At 45.1% G+C, this 26958-nt stretch overlaps 1 protein-coding gene across 1 annotated transcript in view; it reads right to left on the reverse strand.

The window, feature by feature from the left end:
• MAPK11 (mitogen-activated protein kinase 11) overlaps positions 1–26277 on the reverse strand; it is a 48308-nt gene extending 22031 nt beyond the window's left edge. The window contains exons 1-8 of the mRNA XM_029616571.1: positions 26064–26277; positions 11203–11332; positions 10463–10521; positions 8378–8489; positions 5289–5318; positions 5105–5152; positions 1012–1126; positions 843–914 (exon numbers count right to left, since the gene is read on the reverse strand). Of these exons, the coding sequence (XP_029472431.1) occupies positions 843–914; positions 1012–1126; positions 5105–5152; positions 5289–5318; positions 8378–8489; positions 10463–10521; positions 11203–11332; positions 26064–26176 (679 nt within the window). The 5' untranslated portion in view covers positions 26177–26277. The remainder of the gene's footprint in view (positions 1–842; positions 915–1011; positions 1127–5104; positions 5153–5288; positions 5319–8377; positions 8490–10462; positions 10522–11202; positions 11333–26063) is intronic.
• Between the last annotated feature and the right edge of the window lie 681 nt (positions 26278–26958).

Genomic DNA, 26958 nt, shown 5'->3' on the forward strand with positions numbered 1-26958 from the left:
CTCTGTACACACGGCGCATCTTAATGAGATTAGGAAGAGAGCCATATCAATAGCAGGACCTAAATCATGGAATTTTCTACTGATTGAATTAAGGCTGCAAACAGATTTTATGATTTAAAAAAAAATATCTAAAAATGTGGCTTTTTAAAAAAGCCTTTGAGGGAATGGAATATAATTTGATATAATTATGGTAAGGATGTTTAATGAATTTTCTGAAGAATGAGGCATGCTTTCTTTATTTTATGTTTTTTTATGTCTTTTAGATTTATTTCATACTATTATTATCTTGTTATTATTTTGGTAATTTATTTGTTTTTATTAAGATATTTATTGTAATTTTGGATTCTTTTATGATTTCTTGATATTACTATTGTATTTATTGTAAACCACTGTGATTGAATATGGAGACGGTATATTATAGCATTAAATAAATTAAAACATAAATAAATAAATATTACACAAAAACGTTTTCTGAGAAAAATATGCATGCAAATGAGAACATTTACATGGGGAAAATGTTCCAGAAAACCCATATCTCTGCTCAGAGGTGATCCCACCAGAGCAAGGTTTAGGTCCACTGTCAAGGCAATATGGGGGTGTCTTGCACTGCTGCTACCCATGCTGTGATTATTCCATAGCTATACAGGGGGCTTCACTTCCAAATCCTTTTACGAGCATTAAAGTCACTGAAACATAATAAATATAAAACAAACTCTGTAAACCATTGCCTTTTGACCTTAACGATGTTGCTAGAAAAGAGTGTTAACAGAAAACTAAAGGGAGGGAGATGGATGAGTTTTGACAGGCTATGCAGTTGCTAGGTTCATGTATGTTAAGGATACAGTCGTTTCCCGGAAACAGTGCTTTGCCTTTCAACAGCTCCGCCATGATGCATCCAACTGACCAAATATCAACTGCCAAGAGAATAAAGGAGAAGAGCTAAAAGCATGCCACAACATTCGCTTTTCCAAAACTAATGGATTTCATTTTTAATACCCAACTCCAGCTCACCCGTCTGATTGTAGTGCATCCAGTTCAGCATGATTTCAGGAGCCCTGTACCATCGCGTGGCTACGTAACCCGTCATTTCATCATCCGTCTGTCGAGCTAAACCAAAATCTAAAATCTGCAGAACAGGAAAAAAAAAAAAAAAAAAGCACAGTCTTCTCAATCTGTAATGACCACTAAAAAAACTATACTGAATAAAAAGCTTATTTCTTGCTGGGAGGGCCACAGTGGGTAGATGACTCACCACAAGACTGAAGGAGGGAGCCAGCAGCACCAGGGTCTGAGCTGGCCACGCTTTCTCAGAGCCTAGAAGACAGCACATGCTCCCAGCTTCACTTCTACCAGTAGGCTGTGCCACGTCAGAATCATGCTAAACTGTGGTGGTATACACCCTTAAGAGCAGGAAATCACTTAAGTTGAAACTCTTTTCCTGGAAAAAGCTGGAGCCTGCTTCTAGGAAGTCTTGTTCCCCTCCAGCTCCTTGCACAGTCCAGCAGGAAATCCCTCCACCAGGCTCAAAATAACTGCTTTAGGGGAGGTGACATATGGCAGCTCCTAGCAGGCTGGGAGCACTGCTGAGTAATGCACAGATAAAGTCCTGGAGATCAGCAGACCCAAAAAGCACAGGGAAAATGGCTTTTACATTGGTTTCTAAATACATAGCTACATGTAAGTAATATATTCTCCTGTGGAACCCTTGAAACTGGTTGGCTTTTTTTTATTTTGGCGCACTTGAAATGCCTTTTTAAATACGCTCATAAGGATTCTCTGTTTGCAGAAGCAGAAAGACATCGTTTGCATCGGAATGGTGCATAAAAAGGGCTAGTGTTACAGCAACTGGCTACAGGCAGGGTCCCCAGCTTCCTGTGGCAGATTTCTCAAAATTCTGCAGCAATGATGTGGAAATTTTAAATATTTTGCATATAGTAGCATATTAACAATATATTTCATGCTTTACTTTATAAAAATAAAAATAACTTTCTGATGTTTGCGTCCATTTAATTTGGTTCTTTATTAGAGGAAAAAGGAGCCTTAGTGCTAGGGAAAGGAAGGATCTCGGGCGGGAGGGGCAGAGGGAAGCGGCATGGAGGCAAAGAGAGAGGAAAGGATGATGGGGGATGCAGACAGGAGAAGGAAGGGGAAGAGAAAGCGGGGATCTGGGATCAGGAGAGGAAGGAATGATCCACTCGCATCACTCCCCCTGACATCGATCCTCTCTCACACTCATACTCCATACTCCCCAGTCCCCTCATATCTCCTCATTCACACTGCAGAATCCCTCCATTCTCCTCACTCACACCCATCTCCTTCATCCTCTATTGCCCCCTCCCAGTTCCCTCTCACACTCCACAGCACCACTCATTCCCTCCCTCTCCCTGCAGCTCTTCAGATCCCCTTACTCATGCTTGCCTCCTTGCCCTCTCAATCACTCTCCATCCCCCCATGCGCCCTTCACTCACTCATGCACCCCTGCACCTCTCACTCACGCTCCCTCTCCTTCATCCCCTTCAATCATCCCACACCTCTTACTCCCTTCTCCCTGCAACTCCTCAGAGCCCCTCACCCATTCCGACCCCCCCTGCACTTTATTCACTCTCCCCACCCTTTCTATCCCCTCACGCTACCTTCCCTCCCCCTCTTGCTCCCCCCTCCCCCATTTCTTCCCTCAGCCTCCCATCAGGAGCAGCACAGCAGCAGCGCAGCACCTCAGGCTGTGGCATCCTCTCCTGCTGGGGGCCAGGGTTGTGCTTTGAACTGCACAGGACACCACAGGGCTGCACGATTCAAAGCGTGACACTCGGGGCCCAGCTGCAAGGGGGGGGGGGGGAGGATGCAGCCTTTGAGACTGAATTGTGACCGTGCTGCAGACAAGCAGGGATCCCACCGGGGGGGAGGGGGAGAGAGAGCCTGCTACCTCTCCTGCTGCTGCAGTTCCTGTGCTGATGCTCCAGTCCTGGTCTCCTGCGATTTCCATGGGGCATGGGCAATTGTGCGGAAAGGCCCAGATTTTGCGGTCCTCGCTGTAGATTCATGGGAGATCAGGGGTCCCGACTCTAGGCTAGTCATAAAGCAGGAAAGGAGAGGCGGGGATGTAGTCTAAGGGGGGTTAGGGCAGTGGCAAAGGAGAACTGCCCAGGGATTTGTGAGCACAACCCCTCTCTGTGATCCTGGGTAAGTTCCTTGGGCACATGCTTAGCCAGCTGTAACTGAGCAATCACCGCCAGCGTTCATCATGTGCTTCATTCTCCTCCCGCCCCTCTGGAAGCCTTCACGTGAGCTAGGCACCGTATTTGCTCGTCAGGCTTTCCACCCCAGGGATGGCTGCGACTGGACGGGACTCCTTTCCTGCTGCTGCTGCTGCTGCACTATAATTGCAAAGTGTGCAAAGAAGCTGGCCTGGATAAAAGGCAGAGTCATAGAAATGTAAATGGCAATTGTTCTTCCTTCAGTTATAGCTCAGAATGGTCCATTCTGGGCTACTCACCCATGCTCTTCCTTTCAAATGCACACAAACGTTCGCCTCTGGCCAGGAGACTACCTTTTGTCTTTACAGGAGATGGTAAATGGGGGAAGGGGGTGAGGGAATGCTGATGGAAAACTTTTAAAAGGGACCAGCATTTTTCTGGACTGCTAAGCTTTATTGTACAAGGCTCTGGGCCTACTAAGGATCAGTGGGCAGGAGGCTGGTGGCTGGGGCAAAAATCGAGCAAGGCAGCCCAGAGAGCTTACAACCAGGGAAACTAGCCTTAAACACCTTTCCCCAAAATGTACATTTGCCTTTACTTTTCAGGAAAATGAAGGCTGTTCTTGGTGAGAGGAACAATGCACATAATTTCACAAGAGTTTGCAAATTTTGATAGTATGCATCACTTACTCCTTGGATGCATTAAAAGGAAAGAGAACGTTGTCCCCAGAAAGTGGCTATAGATATATGTGTTTATATATTTATTTTTTTGTTTTTGGTGGAGGGGTGAGGAGGACACTCTAGTCCTCTAGCAAAGTCCCCAATTATGCAAGAATTCCTGGGTGCAGAGAAAACGGTGCCCTGTACCTGCACTCCCTTGCCTTTTTCAATCACACACTACAAAAGTTGAACACCTTTAGCACTCTGTGCTTCCTTCACCTCAGATGCACACGGAGACCTTGCACAGGGTGTTGTCTCACAGACAGATGTCTCCAGAGAATTTAGATGCGTTATTATTTCATTGTACCTTGATTATTATATTGTGAAGAGCTCAGCATTTTCTTTGAAGGAGGGTGGTGTATATATATATATATATATATATACATATATACACACACACACACACATACACATACATACAAACTGTACGGTATCCTAGCCAACAGAAGTGTTTTACCCAAGCTTTCTGCAAATCCTAATTGAAAAACCCTGAGACCATGCTACATCAGAACATCACCCATAAGCACCAACGACAAGCTAGGGTGGCATTTCTATGTCCCCAGTGCTAGAAGGTCGCCAACACCGGAGGTGCCCCAATATACATAAGGGCGCTAATAGTTGATTATATCTCTTCTAGTCCTTTGCATTCTTCAGGTCAACAATTATGATCAATTCCAGGTGAGAATGCTGTTCGCTTAAAAGAGACTAATTGCCGTGCCTTCTCATCTGAGGCTCCATTCCTTAGGAATGGTTTACCTCTGGTTCTACGTTTAATATCCGATTATAAATTATTTTATAAATCTATGAACAAATCTTGTTTGTTCAAGGGAGCCATTAATATGTCTAATGGAGATGTTTTTATTTAATAAGTATTTACTTGTTATCCATTTTAGAAGATTATTGCTTGTTTTTTATTTTTTAAATATGATATTGGGATTATAAGGTTTGATGATCTTGTATTTTCAAAGCACAAGATTATGTGTTATTGACTGATGTATAATATTCTATGTTGAAATCCACCTAGAATATGTTTTTTGGTAATTAGGCAGAATGGAAATTTCTATAAATAAACAAATAAATAACCACTTCTAAAAGACTTGGATAAAACATGGTCACACCAATGACTGCTCTATGAACCACAAAGGCCAGATCCCTCACAATGCTGTCAACAAGTATACGCACGCCTCTTACCCGTAACTCGCAGTCTTCATTGACGGCTAGATTGCTAGGCTTCAAGTCCTGCATCAGAACACATGGATACAGCATTAGCTGTGTGCCAAGGGACAGGATATGACTGTGCTTAAAACCCCCCCACCATTCCAGCACAGCCGTGCACTGAGGTTTTTCTCCATTACAGCCTATTAACTAAACTTACTCGGTGGATGATTCCAGCAGAGTGAATGTACTGTTGGGAAAAAAAGAATAAAGACTGTTAAAAGAAACTGAAGACAAAATCATTGAGCTGTTACGCTGAGCATATTTCTCTGTAGGCGGGTTTTCCCTGGCAGTCTCCTGTTCCTCTGGGCTTCCACCTCAGTCGGAACCTGCTCAACTGAGTCTTTGGTGCCACAAGACGTCAATCACAGATACCCAAGTTTCCAAGGCCCCCTCTACCTCATAGTCCCTCTAATCATCGCAGTGACAGTCCTCTGACTGCATCATCTAGTACAAGTTTTGATGAGGCATGCCCAGCTAGTGCTGTTTGTAAGCAATGGCTGCCATTCCCTCCCTCCTGGGGACCTCCAAGGCATCATCGGCCCCTTCTGGTTAAAGGGACATTCGCTAAGTCTAGGAATTGGTACTCAACTGAGCAGGTTCCGACTATGTATCCTGAAGTATAAGCCGCCTAGAGCATTAGATTGCACAACTTATAAATGTTTAATTAAATTACATTTAAAAATTAATTAAAATTAAATTAAAGTGGAGGCCCTTCGGTTTCCTGCAAAATACTGCACCTTCGCTGACGAGTCAGCCCTGGATTTTCTGTTTATTTATATTCCACTTTTTGATGCTTCGAAGCGGATTGCGTAGAGGCACTGAGGATTACATACAGGTACCGTAGTTTTGGAAGTGGGGTGGGGGGGGGGAGACAGATGGCAGTACCACAGGTGCAGTGGTTATACCTCCTTCCAGCCCGCCTGCCACTGACTTGGTGCTAAGATAACTGCTAGCTCATCCTCCAGGGCAATGACAACACAGCATCAGAATCCCTGCTCCACATTGTAAGAAAAGCTGCCATTAATAGAACCGAGTCAGCATGCAGCCAACCCATCTCTGGCATGTTATTACAGTGTGCCACCGGCACACCATGCCAGAGATGGGTTAGAAAGGGAAAAGAAATTCAGCAGGGAACTATAATTAATTCATAAGCTCTTTTTATCCCATTATACTTCTGCCAATACCATTCCAGTGCATACTGTTCTCCCTTGATTTATGATCGGGGAAATAGCAGCTCCTGTACATACGTTATCTAGTTTTGGAACCCCATGTTTTACTAGAACAGCAAAAAATCAAAAATCTACACTGTCAAACTTAACTTTATTTCATTTTAATACAGAAAGATGTCCATAAAGCTAAGAAATTACTATGCATTTTCTTTTCTTTTACCCTTTATCCCTCTTATACCTATGCAGAAAAAATGCTCTGGTTAACTGCAGTGAGATATCTCTGCCACAATGTGAGGCGATGCGTGAGGGGACTGTGGACAGGCTAGAAAGGGCTCACACTAGCACACTGAGGGGCTTCATCCAGCTGCGGGGGGGGGGGGGGGGAGCAACTGAGACAGAGGACAGCAGGTCAGGGGCACATGGCTGGGAACTCTAGATGGCTCTGGCAACCATGGGGGGCATTGGCTGCTGGGTGAGCCCTACCCATGGTCACCCCCAACAAATTTGCCTAAGAAGATAGAAAAAGAGTAGGAGCTCCAGCTTAAGAAACTGCCCATTTAATTTTTTTTATTTTTTTTTTAGAAGAGAGCGAGAAAAGAAAGCAGAGAGCCCAAAAGACAGCTCATGGTGGTAGGGGATTGAAGAGTCCAACATGCAGGGAGGATAATCCGAGGCACAGGCGCTGAGAACATCATCATCAGGACGAGGCACATTTCCAGGTACAGCTGATGAGAAGGACTTGGCGTTCATGGTGCAAGATTGGGCAGTGACGTGACTGGTAGGTGTAGGAAACAGGTCTTCCAAACTAATTACAGGGACTCAGGTAATCTATACTGGACCGATGAGCTGCAATTGAACAGGGAGGGGTCCCACGTAAAGAAGGGGAGTTAAGCTAGGAATGGGTCTAGCAAGTGCAACTGCAATAGCCCAGTGCAGAGGGAGCAGATAAACTGGTGAAGATGAAGGGGCTACAGGGGGAAGAACGGCAAAGAGGGCCCTTAGAATAAGGCTCTGTTTAGTAACAGGGATGACTGACAGCAGTGCAACCTCAGTCAACTCAGGATAACTGGGGGGGGGGAGGGGAGGGGGACAGAAATCCAACCATTTCCAACAACGTTCAGCATGAGGTGCCAAAAACCGGCACGACAGGCAGAACTGAAGCGTTTGAACTAACACCACTACTGGAATCACTGACACTTGGTGGGATCTGAACAGTAAATAAGCCAAGCAACATATTTATTATCCAGTAACGGCGGCCTGAATATGAAAGGAGACCCTGTCAGAGGAAGCAAAATGCACGCTGCATTTGTGAATGAGGCTTATCCTTTAACTATTCACTACAATAAGCTGGGGGGGTTCTCAGCTTTCTGGCACTGTACTTTTATTTTTTGAATGGATAACAAAATCAGTCAATTAACAAAAGGGAAAAGGTTTCAGGATGTTGCTAGCAACAGCTGCGTCTCTCGGTGGCTATCATCCCCTACCAGAATCGGGGGCTGTCTGGGATTTGGTCCTTACAGAGCAGGGTAAGATTGTGAAACCTGGAACATTTTTGGGAGGGGTAGGGGGTGGGGAGAGGGGAAGAAGCAGAGTGACCTCAACCCGCCACCATTTGAGAAAAAGACAAAAGCAGAAGCAGCAACGTGGAATAACCAAGGCACACAAGTTTCAACAGAGCCAACCTTAACCTGATGCTCAGCTGACACCCTAAAAGAGGCTGGGATACCGACTTCCTCAGGAAAACCCATCGCTGAGGAAGGATTCAAAATGAGTTTCCAAAGCTACCAAGAAGTGTCTATGTTAAATGAGACTGTAAAGGCAAACCTAAGGTGGGTCAATCAGAGCACTGAAAGAGCCCCCGGGGGTTGCACTGAAATCACCATACTCGGGGCTGGAACGGGACTGTTTTCACCACTGCAGCATTGGCTACACATATTTGCTCTGGATTATAACATACAGTACAGACAGCTTTAGGAAGTCAGAAAAAGGGTAGATTCGATGGACCTCTGGTTTTCTTTCAAGCTAAATTATTTGTGCCTACGTAACACTGTCCATACATAGACTAAAGAATTGGTACCTTAAGGCCCCTAAGTAACTGGTATATTAGGAATTGTATGTGGTCATCTGTCAGCTTCTGGCACTTTACGATATTGTTCAGGTCAGCACCCATTAGATTTGTCACAAGATACCTGCAAAAACACAATACAATGAAAAATACTCTCTCAGCTTTGGTGACTCGGGAAAAGCAAAGCTCACCGGGGTCCTATTCAGGAAGACCCTTCTCTAAAGAAGAATCTGGAGCCAATGCAGAGCGTATAAACCACATCAGGCACTGGCCCAAGATTTCTGTCGGAAACAAGCTACCAGACCTTTCCCAATATGCTCAACCTAAGAGGATTCCCTCCAGGCACAGGATCGCACCACTTTCAAGATTCTCTCTCTCTCTGTTTTTTTTTTCTTTCCATGCAGTGTAGCCTAACCTTAGCATAACAAACCAGAAAAAAAAGGAAAGACTCTGCCATCTGCTGTAAGGGATGGAAAATCCAGAAGAAGGAAAAGACGACAAAAAAAAAAAAAAAAAGGGACAGGACAGAGCTGCGTATCCCGCCTGTCAAGCAGGAGAGAGGCTCGGAGAATCTCCCACCCTGAAATTAAGCCCAGGGAGCCATAACAGGTACTCATCTTATTTATAGAGCGCCAAAAGATGCAACTGACAAAGTTCCTGCCCTCAAAAGGTGATTGTTTGAACACAGAGCAATTGAGTAATTTGCTCAAGGTCACAAAGCAAATTGTGAAAATGGATTTGCAGGTTTCACAGCTTTGTGCTCCAACTACCACCTTCCCATGCCTACTACTCCCCAGACCGCCTAAATGTAGGTCAAGCACGGCAGCAACCTCCCGAGGAGGAAGGCCACAGCTGCATCCAGAACTGCAGGTCTTCCCGCCACCCATCACCAGAGCGCAGAGGGAGCGCGGCGGCTGGGAGAGCTCCCTCAGCCAAGCTCCTAACTGCCAGCAAGCATATGTTTGCTGAATACTAAGAAAAAGCGGTGCAGCTCCTTAAATGCTGACCTGTGCAAAGTTGAAATTAAGCATTTCAAATGGAAAAACAGAGGGAACGTACAGTTAGGGTCTACAAGTGCAAAACCATTTTACCTACATGAGACAACCAGCTAAGAAGCCAATACTCCGAGAGCCAGGTAAGTTATCTGGGTATAGTTATGCAGCAGGTGTTATCCGGAGAAGTTAGCCGCTAAATATAATAGGGATGAAGTTATGCGTATAACTTTTAGGCCGGATATATTTTTCTGACCAGATTTGTGCACGTAACTTTGGCCAGAAAGTGTTCAACAGCTGTGCGCATTGGCTAAAGTTTAGCCCCGCCCCAGAACTCCCCTAGCACCGCCTCCTTTTACCTGGCCACATTGTGTGTGCACAATGAGTTACACAGACAAAATGTATCCAGTTGGTGGGAGGTGGGGGGAGGAGGAAATATTGAAATCTTGGCTTTTGTCTGGCCTACTCCTAAAGTTATCACAACAAAAAATGAGCGGCATACAATGTACTGGACAATAACCGTATAGCAAACAAACAATAATTTATTTCACATTTGCACACTAAATAGTGTGCATAGCATTCAAAGTATGGTATATAAAATTATAATTGCGACAGGGTCCTAAAGTTAACCAGGCAAAGCCTTGAATATTATCCTCAGTCTACAGAATTCATAATTCAAAATACCTGAAGTTAATTACCAAATACAATTTCTTCTACCAGCAAATCTGCTCTCTCACACACACACACACACACCTTTTGAGTCACTTGCCAGGAAAAATGATTTTGGTGGTCACAGTCTCAACTCTCTCCCCCACAACAGGCACGCATTCCCATGACAGGGAACAAAAGACCAAGCTCACGTGACAGCGTTCTACTGTCACTCAACAGAGGACAGCACTGGAACAGATGTGTTCCAGCTGAGGACTCGGACGTTTCGCACATGTGCACTAATGAAAATGATACCATGGAATAACAGTGCCGTATGGTACATGCTCTCTCTCGGCGTGTGCGGCACATTTTAATTTAAAAAAAAAAAAGGTTTTTAGTTTAAAAATAAAATCTCTCCAACCTATCCCCTCCCCAATTAATATCAAACACAACTTACACTTCATTATAGTTTTCTATTGAAGTCGAAGGTGTAAATACATCCAATAATCCTATTACCTGAAACAGAGAGAATGAAGAAACACTTATAACTCTAGAAGCTTATTTAGAGCAAAACAAATGACATTGAAATATTTGTTCAGCAAATGCAATCCAGCAACACATCAACTTAATATGAGAGAAATATTTGGAAAATTACCCTGTAACAATAACATGTACTTAGCCTTATGTTAAGAAGTGTCTAACTTCTTAACATAAGGCTAAGTACATGTTATTGTTACAGTTGACCAGTTTTCAATTCTTAGTGCATATTTGTAACTGGGGCCCTCTTCCACTTCTGTGCACCCTAAGCAGATGGGCTTCAAGCACCAGAAATAGTCCCTTCTGGTGGCTAATAGGGCTATTCGCCCTTTCTGGTAGGTAAAACCATTCCCAGCACAAGGTGTAAGCATGACCAAAAAAAGGCCCAATGTGGAATCTTGCAAAATTCATTTGCAATCAGAAAAAATTATTTTCGTACCGAGTGATTCAGCAGCAAGATGCACAGAGTGTTAACGAGCAAGCGTAAAGTCTGACTGGCAACTTCAGGTTTTATGAGACTGTGTGTGTGTGTATGAGTGGACAAGACACCTAGTCAGGATGGCAACAAGGATCCATCTCAAAGAACCCTACAAATGCAGGAGATCTTTGAAGATACAGGACAAGAGAAATGAAAGGAAGGCTTCACGGCAATCCACTTACATTTTCATGTTTCATGTGCTTAAGTAATCGCAGCTCTCTGTATGTCCTCCTAGCGTGGATAAGAGACTGGAAAGGTCTAGACAGCTTTTTCACTGCCACCTTCTGTCTTGTTTTGGTATCATAAGCAGAGCTAGACAGGAGAACAAAAAAAAAAGTGTGTGATGCACTTTCGGCATTTCCACACACACAATACACAAGAATGACTTACAACATGCTTCAGAGAAAGCGTTTCACATGCCAGCTTTTATATCAAATGTTATTACCTTCTGCTATATACGGTAATAAAGAAAAGTGATTTTATATTATGAGCAAGTTCCTCTGGGAGGCCCCAGCGAAAACTGCCTTTTGTAATGGTGGCTGCCGGGCAATTAAAATGAGTCACTCAAGGTTCAAGAATATCCCTAGGTGACAAACACATGGGGGGGAATTAACCTGGGAGTTGCCTTCATTAATTCTGGCCATTTTCATAGCACTTAAGCCCTGATATGATTTAAATACCTGGTCTTGGTATACAGATTGGCAATCGCAGTGCAGCAGCCTTGTGATCCACCAATGTTTAATTGTACCTATTGATTATTCTCACAAGACACGATTTTATATCTTCAGAAACCTGCCAGCACCAATTATGAGGCTATTCAGATTGGCAGTCTAGCTTTATCACTGCTTTAGGTTATGCAGGATAGAGAAAACATAAATTGTCTTTGATGCAACCTGTCAAATCACTTGTCATGCTTTACAACGCTGCTCAACAAGAAGACTGCGAGAGGGGGGTAAAAATATTTCCTATGTCAAATATTGGCTAAGTGTTTTGAGAGAATCTTGGCATGTGTCACGCATGCAATAGGAATAGGGGAAGTATTCTTGCTGAGCTGCCTAGATGATGTAATGATCGGCTTCATACATGGATGGCATCATGAAAGATCTCATTCGTCATCAGGTTCAGTCCTAGCAAATGAACCCTTCTCACAATGACCGATGTGGATGACGTCACAAGGGAGCTTTAAAAAACTTTTAAGAGAAGCCCAAAAACATGGCTCTTTGAACTGGCTTTCACAAATTAATCTGTGAGCAGTGACCTGCATTGTTTCTTGTCGTGATTGCTTTATCATGCTTACATACTATGAATGTTTTTAAAATGTAAACCATTCTAGTCTGTTACGGAAAACGGCATATAAATCAAATAATAAAACAAAAGATGGTGGCACAGTGGTTCTTGGTACCGAGACACAATTTAAACAAGTTTCTCTTGAAGATGAAGAAGGGGCAAGTTTAAAAAAACCAGGCCATTAGAAAGTCAAGCATGCGATGACCACTGAAAATGTGAGAAATCCATTGTTTGTTCACTGGCTTTCAAATCATCAAAGTCCAAAAAAAAAGTCTGCAAAAATACCAACAAGCCCAAAAATGCATGCACTGTTAGCACTGGAGAATCTTATGAACATGAATCCCAGGCAAGCCTGGAGGGAGAAATGATCTAAACCATAAGAAAGTGCCAAGGTCCATCAAGCCCAGCATTCTGTCTCCGACAGCGGCCAAGCCAGGAGACAAGCGCCCAGCAGGATTACAAAGATCAGATTCAGTCCTTTTTCTTGTTTGGTGACTGCCTGCACTTCATCTCCAACCAGGTGTTTGGTCCTTGGATTTATTCATCCCAAATGCAAGGATTTTGCATTTTGTTTATTAACGTGTCGTCATCATACCAATTTTTCCATCTCTTTGGTGGCTTTCCACTTCCTGCTTCTCCCTCCCTTGCGAAGGTCAGTACGTTGGAATCTCACCAGCTTCCAGGGGGATACAGTCAACACCTCCTTTAGCTCCTTCAGTATTCTGGGATGTACCCCATTAAGTCCCGCAGTCACGTTCAGGTGGCTGTACAGGTTGCATACTACCTCCGCAGTAAATGCTAATGTGTTCCCGCCACAGTGCCTTATGTCTTTGCCTTAGGTCCACTGCCTTCTCCTTCTAGTATGAATACCAAGCAAATTCTGTTTTATTCCGATCATTCCCTTTAATTCTTACTATTCCCCCTTTGGTTTACACACACTCAAAATCATTATGCACCACTGGAAAAGCCCGTCTGATATGTTAATCCATTTCTGCTGCAATCTAGTACCCTTGATTCAAATATGAAGCGGCAATAGCAAGAGAATAAAATGCATTAATAATTCCGGTATTACCGTAGTTTATTGTTTTATGCCACTGACAGTGTGGGCATTGCTGCGAAATAGAATAAACACTGCTAAATAATACAGGGATACAGCATGTGATTGTCAACGCTTAGGCAAGTCCAGTAGATCTGGCAGATTCCCCCTCCCCCCCCAGCCAAACATAATGTAAGTGGGAGATGGACACAGAAAGCATAGCAGGATGGGTAGTGCAGTGAAGGCTCACAAAGGATGGGGAAATGTGCCAAGCTGTCAATTGTTTTCTTATGAAAAACCAGTTGTAATATGCTGCACCTCCTGCTTACCCTCGCGTACCGTATGCCATATTGTGCGTACAGGATGATCTTACTGCTGCCTTCCTACGCACAGTCTACAGTGGACCGAGCCTCTCAAGACATTCTGCATGTCAGCTTGGCTGGCCAGTATTATTTGTGCTAAATCCTAGACCCTGTCGAAGAGAACGAGTCAGTTTTTGATACAATAAGTTCCATCTATGTATTTTTAAGGCTGGCCAAAAAAAAAAAAAAAGTGATTTTTCTCCCATCTGTCCCAGCTGATACAAAGAGCATGAAGAAAGTGGCGTTTGTCCGGCTATAACTTAGCCAAATAGCCAATTCCACCAGAATGTCACTGCCCCACCCCTGAGTTAAACCAAACAAAAACTCAATGAGACCACCACTAAAGACAGCGATCCACTAAAATCCAAATCAAATCAAAAGCAGAAAGACTGCTCTATCGCTGTGTATGAAGTATTTTTGAAATAAATTACTAAAGGAATTTTCTTTATAATCACTTCCATTATTAATTCATATACCTACACCCTGTGGATCTATTTGTTTTCAGAATTATTGAAAAAAACCTGAAAAAAATTTTTTTTTAGGAAGAGTAGAAGGTGTCATATACAGTGTAGGTGAGCTAGCCAGGTAACGTTTTAGCCAGATAAAATGTTATCCGGCTAACTCGAGGCCGGTCAGCCAGCAGGGATTTTCAAATCCGGACATTTACCTGCCTAAGTCCAAACTTAGCCGACAAATGGCACTGAATATTAACTTAAATATGATTAGGAAATCAAATGGCCTTAAGGTTACTGAAAAGCTACCCAACAGGGATGTGAAGTCCTAGAAGCCTGAGAAACTATTTGCTTTTTGGTGGTTAGAAAAGCATTGATCATTATGATCCATGCCTCTGTTTTATTTCATTTTTTTTTACCCCATCCTTCTTTGAACACCCAGGATGGGTCGCAAAAATAAATAAAACACAATTGTTAAAAATACAGCATAACTGACATATAAGAAACAGATCACAATACATAATCTGCAGCACGTTACCAAACGTAGCAGAGGGGAAAGCTGCACACTCTTCTCCGAAGAGGATTTCACCCACTCACCTTGTGCTGTAATTACATCACATCTGGACTATTGCAATACCTTATACGTAGCCTTACCACAAAAACGTGCATAGCGCTTGCAATTAGTTTAGAATGTGGCCCCAAGGCTGCCAGCTGGGGCAAAATCTAGGGAGTATGTGGCTCCTACATAAACACTGCTCACTGTTTCCCTGACATGTCACGAGCAAAGTTTAAAGCTATGAGCTTAACATTAAACGTTCTCCACTCCAATGGCCCTGCCTCACTTGACTCAGAATGTTTCAGGCTGTTTGCTGCGTTCTTAGGAAGATCCTTCCTCAAAGGTTATTAAATCCTCTGCATCTCAGAACTGTGCTCTCTCGTGGGCTTTTCCATGTGAGTGGAACAAGCTGCCATCGGAGATGCGTCTACTGAATGGCTTTGCTGATCTCTAGGCACTTTTCAGAACCGCTTTTGTTTGCTTCTGACAAACAGATGAATCACCTGCAACTGGCACAGATAACAAAGACAGGTTTTTGCCATGGAAGAGATCGGTGATTCTAGTGTCAGCGTGCATCTATCTCAATACCCAAACTCTTCACCTAAAGTTTCAATGGAATGACAATGAATTTTCTCCTTTGTTCCCACAGAACCGCTGTCTTATGCAGATTCATCTTCTAATTTATTCTCATACATCCATTTCTTTATTTTGCTCAAACAGTTGTATAACTTTTTCAAGGTTGTAACTTTGTTTTGAGCCAAGGGGGACATAAAATGACAGGAAAAGCCAGAAAGATGGATAAAGCGACGGGAAAAGCCAGAAAGATGCTTGGTTGCGTAGGGAGAAGAATGGTCAGCAGAAAAAGGGAGGTGATATTGCCCCTGTATAAGTCCCTGGTGAGACCTCACTGAGCATACGGTGTACAATTCTGGAGATCGCACCTTCAAGTGGATATAACAGGATGGAATCGGTCGTCTTCGTTCTAAAGCATATGAGGATAAACTTAAAGATCTAAACAAGTATATCCTAGAGCAGTGGTTCTCAACAGGTGTGTCGGGACACACTGGTGAGTCATGAGGTCCTGGGAGGTGTGTCGCAGGGCCAGCAGGTGGCTGCCTCCTTATCAGCCCAGGTGGGAGTTGGCTGACTTCTCTTACATTGGGCCTGATGGGAGGCTACTCTCACTTCCTTCTCTTCTTTCTGGCCCAGTGGGACGCTGTTTCTTCCTTCACCCAGATCAGAGCGAGACATTGCAAGCTCCTGCTGTTCTGGGCCTCCTGGGACACAAACGCTATCTTCCCCTGCTGAGTCTGGGAGTTATTCTGCTGATGATCCCTGCGCCTTGTGGAGGGTGGGGGAAAGGTTGGGGATGCTGGGAAGATGAAGGTGGAATGGAGAGGGAGTGTGGGAGCTGCTGAGCAGGAAAGAATGGGAAACGGGGGGGGGGGGGAGGTCGGGGTAAGGAGAGTCAAGCAGGGGGAGAGAGGGAGCACAGGAAAGAGGATGTGGGGGGGGGGGGGTCAGGAATGCTGGGCAGGGATGTGAGTGTGAGCGGATGATTGAAAGGGAGTAACTGGGAAACGTGAAGGATGATAGAGGCACGGAAGGGGAGTGATGGGGTGCAAGAGCCATAATGTGTCAGTTTTGGGAATGTGCATTTCTTCTATCTTTGTATTTTGCTTAGTGTAGGAGGATATGTACTTCTGTTTCTAGCTCTCCAGGTTTGCGCTGCATGCAGAAAGGCTTTTTGAGGTTTCCATTTCAGTTTTTGTCTCCATTTGTGTAATTTGTGGTCTTTTATTCTGTATTTGGTGAAGAATGGATCTGTATGTGTGGTTGAGATGAGGTATTTTACTAGCAGGTAGGGATTTGTTGCGTGTTCTCCGTAGGACATGTATTGGTGCTGCACTGCTGACTTTTCAGAGGAAGGGCTATTGCTGTTTGAGTTCTTGGAATTAGTATTGCAATGGTATGGAAGGTTTGCTACGCATGTGCTGAGTGTTGTTTTTTTTTTCAGGTTTTGTATTTTACAATGCACCTTGTAGTAAGGGAGTTTGTGTTTCTGTTACTGAGATAGCACCAGTCATATCTTTTTTTATATAGCGAGTTGTATTTGAAATATCCTAGTTCTGCTCTGCATCCATTGTTTGGGGATGAGGGAGGGGCGGGTGCCTGTGCATGCAGAGTTTATGTTTACATTTAGCCTTATGATGGCCAAGTGTTCAGTGTGTCCTGTAAGCATTATCTGGCAGGTGTGACCCAGGAGAAAAAAGGTTGAGAACCACTGCCCTAGACAAAAGGCGAGATAGGAGAGATATGATAGAGCATTCAAATATCTCAAAGGTTTCCATGCACTGGAGGTGAATCTCATTCAAGGGAAAGGAGGCTCTAGAACAAGAGGTCATGAGATGAGGGTGAAAGGGGATAGACTCAGGAGTAATCTTAGGAAATATTTCTTTACAAAGAGGGTGGTGGATGTGTGAAACAGCCTCAAAGTGGAGACAAAAACAGTATCTGAATTCAAGAATGCAGGGGATCTCTAAGGAAGTGATGAGAATTATAATGCTAAATTAATTGGACAGATGGGCAGACTGGATGGGCCATAAGGTCTTTTTCTGCCATCACGTTTCTATATTTCTATATGAACAGCAAAAATCTTTTGTCCTCTAGTCCACCATAATTGTATTAAAAGAGGTGAATCTGATGGACGTTTAGCTGCCTCATACTGCAGTACCATATCCCACAGTAATAAGACACCTCTACGCTTGACTGATGGCTCCATGCGCTCTGTGCAAAGTCTCGATTTTCCTTCCTTAAAAGAGAAACCGATTAATGGCTATGCCCACTTAGGTCTCAGAATCTCTGATCTGCTTCCTGAAGCTAAGATACTGCCTTACCAAGCTCGCGAAAAGGTAGGTGCAGTAGGGCAGTGGTGGGGAAGCTACGGCCCAAATCCGGTCCCCTAAAGCTTTTTATTCCGGCCTGCCTGTCACTTGGGCACTCTTTATTATGTGTGGCTCGCCAGAGTTCTGACCTGCCTGCCTGCCTGAGTGTCCCAAGTTGTCAAAGGCCAAGTTATCTCCCTTGATGACGCTCGATGCTTGAGCAGAAGGGTCAGAGCATCTGCATGGTTTAACGATGCGCTGGCGGGGTTTCCACTCCCCGGCAGTGAGGAGAGGCCCTGCGCTGCTGTGAGGAGATGTAGTGAGTAATATGGGAGTGAGGGAAGGGAAAGTGGTGAGGATGGCAAATTCCTAAAATGGAAGGGACATGAATGAGTGGGATGGAGAGGGTGAGTGACTGAGAGGGAGGCAGTGAGTGTCCGGGAAGGGAATGAGTGAGTGGAAGAGAGGGGCGAGTGACTGAGTGGGAAGAGGGTGAATGGGAGTGAAGGGGTGAGTGAGAGGAAAGGGTTTTGAGTAGGAGGGTGAGTGACAGAGGGGAGCGAATGAAAGTAAGATTGAGTGACAGAGGGAAATGAAGGGAGTGAATGGAGGGAGGGAGTGTCTGAGGCGGTGATTGAGAGGAAAGGGTGAGAATGAAGCAAGGGAAAAGGGTGAATGGAAGTAAGGGGGTGAGGGACAGAGGGAAGGGAAGATGGCAAGGGGGTTGAGTGACTGAGACGAAGGAGAGTGAGTGAGAGGATAGAGGATAAAGCCTGAAGGTGAGTGAGAGGGGAGGGAAAAGAAGGAAGTAGAAGAAGGGAGTGGGAAGAAGAGAGGGTAGAAGGGTGCATGAGTGTGGGAGAGAGAAAGAAAGTCTGAATACCCTCCTCTCCCTCCCCCTACCAGTCCTACAATCTCAGGATGTAGAGGGGAGAATATTTTATTAGTAGTACGGTAGTAGTTTTCATTATTGGCTGTTAGATATGTCCGCTATTTTGAAATATTTGATTTTGGGGAAATGTTTAAAGTTTAAAGCGTTTTTAAAATCCTTATTCTTTCTGTTTTTGCATTACTGACTGCATAGGAGTCTGGCTTTTAGTGGTTTCCAGTCCAGTAGTTTGTCTGCACCTTTCTATTTATACTTTATGGCCTGCATTTCTGACTGAGGAGAGGTGCCCTGCTAACTGGGAAAAATGCCCGGTACCTGCTGGGGTGAAGGCTTTTCTGATTTTGATTTGAAGGGGCTCCTTAGGTGCTACAAATGATGGCGCGTAAGCCTGCTGGATACTGGAATGCCTGCAGCACGTGGTGGAGATTTGTTTGCTGTGTCGAGGACTGACCCCTCCCCCCCCGGCCCTTGTTGCACTCGATAACTTGTAACCAGCCCAAAACAAGTCTGCCCACCCGTGCTGTAGGGAGAAAAGGTAGGACAGCGAGGTACAGCAGGCTGTGATTTCATCACACAACCCCCACATATGTTAGTGCTTTGTGTTGTGAATTTTGCACTGCAAAAAAAAAGGAGAATATTGTCGCAGTGACCAGTTGGATCGTGCAGAACTCCAAGTGTTGTAGAATCTTGCTCTTAATCAATTTGTTCTGGGTTTTTTTTTTCTCCAACTTTTGTTTTGTGTGGTCCTCTCCCTTTGTTTTTTTGCTGGACCCTACACCATTGCTGCGCTTTAATGTACCTCCTCCTTCCCATAAAATGCTACCCAGCAGGGGACGCAGTGTAACCCCGTCCGGCCTGCAATACCGCACAGCTCATGGAACCCCCTTACCCTCTCCGCCCCTCCCAATTTCAAGACTGAAAGGCAGCTGAGCAGACAAAATGCTCCCCCAGCAGGTAACCTTGCCTGGAGGAGCCCTCGGGGAAGAACTGAGAAAGCCATGCAACCTACAGACCCTCTCCCTGCATGCACCACCTCTGCGATGTCCCTAAGTCAAGGCAGCCTGAAAGCCAAGACACAACTACAGGTCCTTGCTAAAACCAGGCCTGCTTACCAAACAGCCATGAATTTACAACCCTCTAGATCTTCCAGGGTCTTAAAAATAAAATCCCAATCTATGTATGAATTTCTTCCTCGGATACATTTAGAAACTAGATGCCAACATGAACAGTGCTAATGACAGAAAGCTGTGCGGGGAACAGCTGCATACGCAAACAGTCCCAAAGCAGAAAAGAATAGCAAGCTTTCAGCAGGTCGGCATTATGTTCCAAAGTCCAGGCGTCGATCCCGTCTCACTTCTGGATGAATGAAAATCCACACGGGCTCGGGAACACCATGCAGTCCTGAGCGCGGTTCCTGGTTTCCGCTTCTTCCATCTCGCCCAGCTGCCCCAGTTAGGATTACCTGGGCACGGTGGAGGCTGAAGCACTACGCCAAATGGAAGCATTTGCATATTAAGAAAAAAAAATAGTTCCAACTGGAGCAAAGGAATTCTAAGCCTATCCCATTCTATAAATAAATGTTTTCTTTAAGAAGATGCTCTTACACAAGTAATAAATGCGAAAATGAGGTGATGTTAGCACTACTAATTACCATTCATCCAACAGATAAAGTTGTCCCACCCATAAATTGTCCTGACAAAATGTTATGAATCAAACCTATGGCATGCACATGTGTATGATAATCATAAGGTGGTGTTCCAGCAGTAATAATCTTGCAGCACGTGAGTCACATGCAGTAAGTGAATTGCTATGGTACATGCAATTCATCTTATCAACATACCAGCAATGCCCATAATTAATGAAAACAAGGTGAAGATGACCTACTAATTATGATCTGATCTACCAAGCACAAAATATTGCCTTTCATTATTCAAGTACGCAGTGATTCAAACTTTTGCATTTAAGGCAGTTGCTATGGTCTATTTTTGGCTACAAAACATTTAACATAGTAACACAGTAGCTGACAAGTCTGCCCAGTTATTCTGCCCTCTCATCCCAGAAGCCAACCTGCAAGACTCCTCCGTATACAGGACAATCTTTTTTGCCTTCCTTCTTTGCACTACATCTGCCTGGTTAGTAGAGCATACAAGATCCCTGGTTAATTCACTGCATCTTTCCCATGCCCAAGAATAAAGTTACAAACTGCCAGGAACGCCAGCATGGCTGCTGCCCAAGCATCCTGCCTCCCAAGCCCCCTGTGTAGCCTGCCAGACCGACTCAGCTACGTGAATGTTTGCATTTTAACTAGGACCTCAAGTTAGTACAGCACGTGCGGCCTGCCAGATAGACCCAGCTGCTAGTCGATAGGGGTGTGCATTCGTTTGCAACGTATTGGCAATCCGCAACATATATGCTATATTCGTTGTATTCGTGGGGGTCGCGAAACGTATGGCGAACCCCCACGAATACAACGTATCACTAACGAATAAACCCCCACCCTCCTGACCCCCCCAAACTTGCCAAAAGTCCCTGGTGGTCCAGCGGGGATCCTGGAGCGATCTTCTGCACTCTGTAGCCCCTGTGACATAGTAAGGGCAAAGGCTATTGGGGCCATTTTGAATACCGGCAGCCGACAGCCCGAGTGCAGCAGATCGCTCCAGGACTCCCGCTGGACCTCCAGGGACTTTTGGCAAGTCTTGGGGAGTCAGGAGGGTGGGGGGTTGTAGTTAATTAAATTTAAAGGGTTGGGATGGGGTTTTTTTTGGGAAACGAATACATATGTAACTAATGAATGGATTGGGGTCCCCCGAGAACGGACGCAACGGATTTGGGTCCCGACGAATACGAATACCGAATGGGACGAATCCATCCCTGCTACACATCCCTACTAGTCGGTTCTACCATCAATCAGGCCAGATGGATGACCGAGTTACTTCTAACATTCACTTCTTTGCCATTCATTCTGGCAACCCCAAACTTGCTGTTCACTCACAAGCGTACTGCACAATGAACGTGTGCTAGGTCCTGCTTTTTGTTATCTCTACTTTTAGAAACAAAGGATTCTCTGTGCCTACCCCATTGCCTTCTTAAAAACTTATGTTACCGATGCCACCACCCACCCAGAAGGGTATTCCACGCCTCCATCACCCTCTCTGCAAAGAAATATTTCCTGACCTTGTTCCTTAGCCCTACCCCCTTGAAGCCTCATAACATGGATCCCTTGATCTAGAACTCACGAATATCTTCATCTTCTTTTCTACTAGTTCTACCCCTCCTTAAGAAATCGAGCATCCTTCCCGCTCTGGCCACTGCGCTGTTGTACTGTTTCCCTACCTTGAAATCATTTCAGATATAATCCCCAAGCGGTCCCTATCCTGCTTTATGGACATCACCGTCTCATCCCATGTCGTGAATCGCTTCGCTCCCTTGGATCTCTGTACCCAACATGCATAAGTTGGCATTTTTTCTCACTGAAACCTAGCTGCCAAGCTTGAAGAGTGGGCAACTGCTTTCTTAAATCATTCCTCATTTTGTCTGCTCCCTCAAATGTGTGCGCTAGATTGCAGAACAAACAGTTTAGAACAACCTTATTTACTGGACATGGCCAATTTAGACCATTATGGCAGGTAAATAGCAACCCAGTAAGACAGCAGAAAAATACCTATCGAGTCCACCCTGGTAAGGATACATCCCAGCTGTGAGGCACACAGTGTAATCACCTTCAAGATTTCTTCTTATCCAAGACTGGGAGGAAAAGATAATGGGGGATGTTTATTTATAATATAAAATTGGGAATCAGCCTTGTTTACGTAATTCTAGAACAGCGGCATGAAATCAAAATTGATACGGAGAACCTCAGAAGTTTCTTCCCATCTTCTCAATTTAAATTCAGGTTTTTTTTGTTTTTATATCATATTTTTGGCCCAACAGTTCTCTCTGCTCCTTTGGGCTTACAGCTCAATCGGAAATGGCCTCTCTACTGGGCAAGAGCATCATGGGCCATCGTTCAAAGCTAGCTGGGGATTTTATAACCCTCCCATCTAGCCCAGCCACTGCAGTGATGGCTCTTGGTCAAAGGCCACAGACTGTCGCTCCCCTCTGGAATTCAGAACATGAGCGCCCAAACCGTGGCCAGCAGGGGTCACTATTGAACAATGGCTGAAACCTCCTCCCCTTGACACCCATCACTCAATGGCCGTGACTGCTGCTTCCAGCATTCCCAGCTCTGGCTGACCTAGAGAACCAAAACTGGGCCCAAGATGCATGCTCCTGCTGAGAGACTGGGCTGGCCCATCATCTTTGGTTGCATTATCTATATTTTAAGATTTCCTTACTTAAGTTGGTGAAATAAACAAAATGTTAGTATTAAATAATTAGGATATAAATTGCAAATATCAATCACATGATAGCAGAAAATGCAAATTAATTTAACCATGAAATGTGGCCATTAAAGGCTGCGGCAGGTCCAGGAGACTGTGTTGCTGTTAAACCAGCTCCTACGTAGGCCTCACATGAAAACGCCTCACACTATTAAAAACACCCAAGGAACTTGTCTGTGGTGACCCAGGACTTGGAAGGACTGAGTTAGAGGAAGTGAAGATGTTCACATTGGAATGGAGAGGATTAATAACAGTAACACGAGAGAGATGAGCACAGTTGAAAAGCTCCTGAACGAGCCAGTCAGTCACTAAGGAGAAGTGGGTCCCAGCATGACACAATTCTCCTTAAGAGGTTCTCTTAATCTCCTGTCACTGCTGACAGCTGTCCTATGCAGTGTTATCTTTCTGGGGGTAAAAACAAAAAGGGTACCGGCATTCACATGCTGGATGTATGTTTTTTGGTGGGTTTTTTTTTTTTTTTTTTTTAGGGACCACAGGGCAAATCAAGCAGGTGGAGGAAAAAGGCACAGCTACTCAGTACCCCCCTGAAAAAAAGCCCTGGTCCTGCGCAATTATTCAAAGCCAATCTGAGCCAGATCAGAGGATTCATAAAAATTAAGCCTTCCGTGCTCCTTCAGATGGGCCAATCAACTCAAAGAAAGAAGAGCCCACTTGTCATTATAAGGCAGGCTCAAAAATAATATATTAGAATGTGCACCCCTCTCCTCTCCCCCAGGGCAAAGATGTCTCCCCTAATCCCAAACACTGAAAAGCTGCATATAAACGAATGGAAACAAACAGGGAAGTCCAGGCTGCACAAGCAGAAACAAGGTTGGAATTTAGCACAATACGGTTCTTTCTTTTCTATAAGCGCATTATTTGCCCATTAACCTTGTACACTCACTATTGCAAGCACAGTACTGTGACAGCTATGCATTGCATGCCACTCTGTATTCTTAGGTACAGCAATTTCCTTAACGAGTTCTTTCCTTTATGGAGAGCCTAATGCCTTATTTTGAAGCAGGACTAATGCAATTGTTCTTCGGCTGTATCCAGAAGTTCACAGCAGTACTTTTTTTTTTTTTTTTCATTATCATAAGGAACGTTTGATATCAAACTCTCAGGGTGTCCCGCAGGGCTCCTCCCTCTCTTCAATATCTGTCTCCTCCCCCTCTGCTATCTCCTCTCTGATCTTGGCCTAAAGTTCTTCATGTATGCTGACGACGTTCAAATCCTCATCCCGCTTCAAGAATCCCTCCCCAAAACATTACGGTTTTGGGATTCCTGCCTTACTTCAATGAACACCCTCCTCTCAAACCTACATCTCACTTTAAATGTAACAAAAACAGAGCTCCTCACAATCACCAATCCCCCAGTTCGCTCGCTCCCTGCCTTAAGCAACACCAACCCTCCACCTGTGAGAGATCTCGGCGTCTATCTTGACCAACATTTAAATTTCAAATCTCACATCCACAATACCATAAAAACAGGCTTCTTCAAATTGCACATCCTAAAGAAACTTAAACCCCTGCTATATACCCAAGACCTCCACACAGTCCTACAGGCAACTATTTTAACTAAACTGGACTATTGCAATTCTTTATTGCTGGGCCTCCCTCTCTCCACTATCAAACCCCTCCAACTTTTACAGAATGCCATGGCCAGAATCCTAACAAACGCACGTAAATCGGATCACATTACCCCTATCCTAAAAGACCTCCACTGGTTACCCGTAACCTCACGCATAAAATACAAAACACTCACCATCCTCCACAATTTATTGTACAATCAAAATCACACTTGGCTCGAGAATGCACCACTTTTCCGATCATCAACCCACCCCTCCAGATCCAACCTTGCTGGTACCCTATACACCCCATCCCTAAAAACTGCTCACCACACCTCAACCAGAGAAAGGGCTTTCTCTATTGCCGGTCCTTCCCTATGGAACACCCTGCCCACGGCCCTCCGTCTAGAACCTAACCTGTCTAAATTTAAAAAAGGGCTCAAAACCTGGCTCTTTACATTAGCATACCCAGACGTTGACCAAACTTAGCTTGCACTCTAACCCCGCAGCCCACCCTTTCCCCTCCTCCTCCTCTCTGCCTCTCCTTTTCTCCCTCTTTCTTCACCCCAAGCAAAGACTCCAGAATATAGTGTTTCTGCCCCCTAAGCAATGACGCCTAAATTCTGTTATTAGTTTCCCCTCACCCTCCTTTAAGCCCACCCTACCATTCCCCCTCCCCCCCTACCTCTCCCTGTCACTGCCATCACTGATCTGGTACCTACCAGTCCACCTGTACATAGTGTCTATTGTTAATTTTATTTTCTTCAAATGTTCCTATCAAATTTCTCTCTTTCCCTATCCTTCCTACTGCTGTCCTCTCTCCTCTTTCATTACTGCTCCCCCCTTCCCGTCCCTGTTTATTGTATTTCTCTCTCTTGTTATTTTGTTACAATGTAAACCGGCATGATGTTCCGACGGTATATAAAAACCAACAAATAAATTAATTAAAAAAACATCTTTACTAGGGCATATGGTCAATGGATTTACAAAAACCCAGATCCAAATTACCAGCTAATAATTATTGTGTATAGGTCCTTTCCTCCCCAAACCTATGTTATGGCTGGGCATTTGTAATCAGGTGTCATGCTTACAGTCATGAAGACTTGTTTTCCTAATTAAGCTTAGTCAGATTTATTGGGTTAATCGAATAACTACAACTTGTATAAGCCATCTGCAGTGACACTGAAAGCAGATCGGCTCAGGACCAATTAAATCCAGTCTCACTAAGTTGTTCTATATGCACAGAGAAGCGATAATCATCGGGCTACAACCGAGAGTGAGAGGCTTTCAGAAAAAGAAGCATCAATTCAAACTTGTGGTCATTCACCACAAGCCAGACCGGAAAAGGCTGGTGAGCCGGAAAGCAGGCGATCGCTGGCAGCACAGTCCCCATCAGCACCCTCTCCCCCCCCCCAATCCTAGTGCACTGCAGCAGAGAGAGCCGGCGAGGAGGGGGGGGGCAGGAAGGAAGCCAGAGCAGCAAGTGATGCACATCCCACAGCGCATCCCAAGCCTCGTGCCCTGCCGGGGAAAGGGGAGCTCCCGGTTCTGCACCGGGGGATGGAGTGGAGAGAAGGAGCTTTTACCGGGGTCCAGCCACCCCCCCCCCCAACCCCAACCCAGTACGCACCAGACCGAGCCATAGGCCCCGGAGCCCACGGGCATCAGGTTCCGGTACCGATCGGGCACCTCCCAGACCGTCTTGTTCAGCTCCTGCCGGTAGAAGCCGGCGCGCTCCGTCATGATCCCCGTACGGCTCCGGCTCTGAGACCTGCGCGGTGCCGGCCCAGGCGATGAACACGGCCGGGGTAGGGGGTGGGGGGGGGGGGGCGGAGGGAAGACGAGAAGCCGGTGAATGGGGAGGGAGGCGGAGCCGGGGGAGGAGATGGGGGGAGCAGCTGCTGCCTGCGGGGCTAGGGGAGGAGCTAGAAGCAGGGGAAGAGGAGAAGGGAGGCGGGGAGAGGAGTCGGTGCATGTGGCCGGGGCGGAGGAAGCATTGCTGAGATGCTGGTTCCTAAGGAGAAGAGAAGAGAACAGGGGAGGGCCCACTGCATGACGGAGGAGGGGAACTGGCTGCTTCTGTTCTCGGGCAGAAGTGGCCTGTTTTAGCGTGAAATCCTGCCCTCTTGTAACGGGGGGTGCAAAACTGCAGAAAAGCTGGCAGTAAGGTCATAAACACACCCCAGCTCTTCACCTAGGCAAGCAGCTTGACCAAAACACGAGCGCGATCTCACTGAAATGAAAGTCACTTTAGCACGAGCCCTTCAGCGTTTTATTGGAGCGTTATAGGCAGAGGCCCAGGTTTCCTGCAGCAAATCGTTCAAGATGCTGAAGCAAGAGTTCGCAAATTATGGGATACAGTTTTCAAAATTCCGAGGCAAATTTGCACAATTTTGTATAGATTTGCAGATTAATCGCCTATTTTTATTTTTCAGCTATTCAGACCCCTCTTCCCCAAGTACGTTTCTGACGTTTCTATTAACAGATTTGGTTCTTTTCTGAGGGAAGGGACGGGAGGAGGGAGC

This window comes from Rhinatrema bivittatum, chromosome 9, assembly GCF_901001135.1.
Source record: "Rhinatrema bivittatum chromosome 9, aRhiBiv1.1, whole genome shotgun sequence".
Taxonomy (NCBI): Eukaryota; Metazoa; Chordata; class Amphibia; order Gymnophiona; family Rhinatrematidae; genus Rhinatrema; species Rhinatrema bivittatum.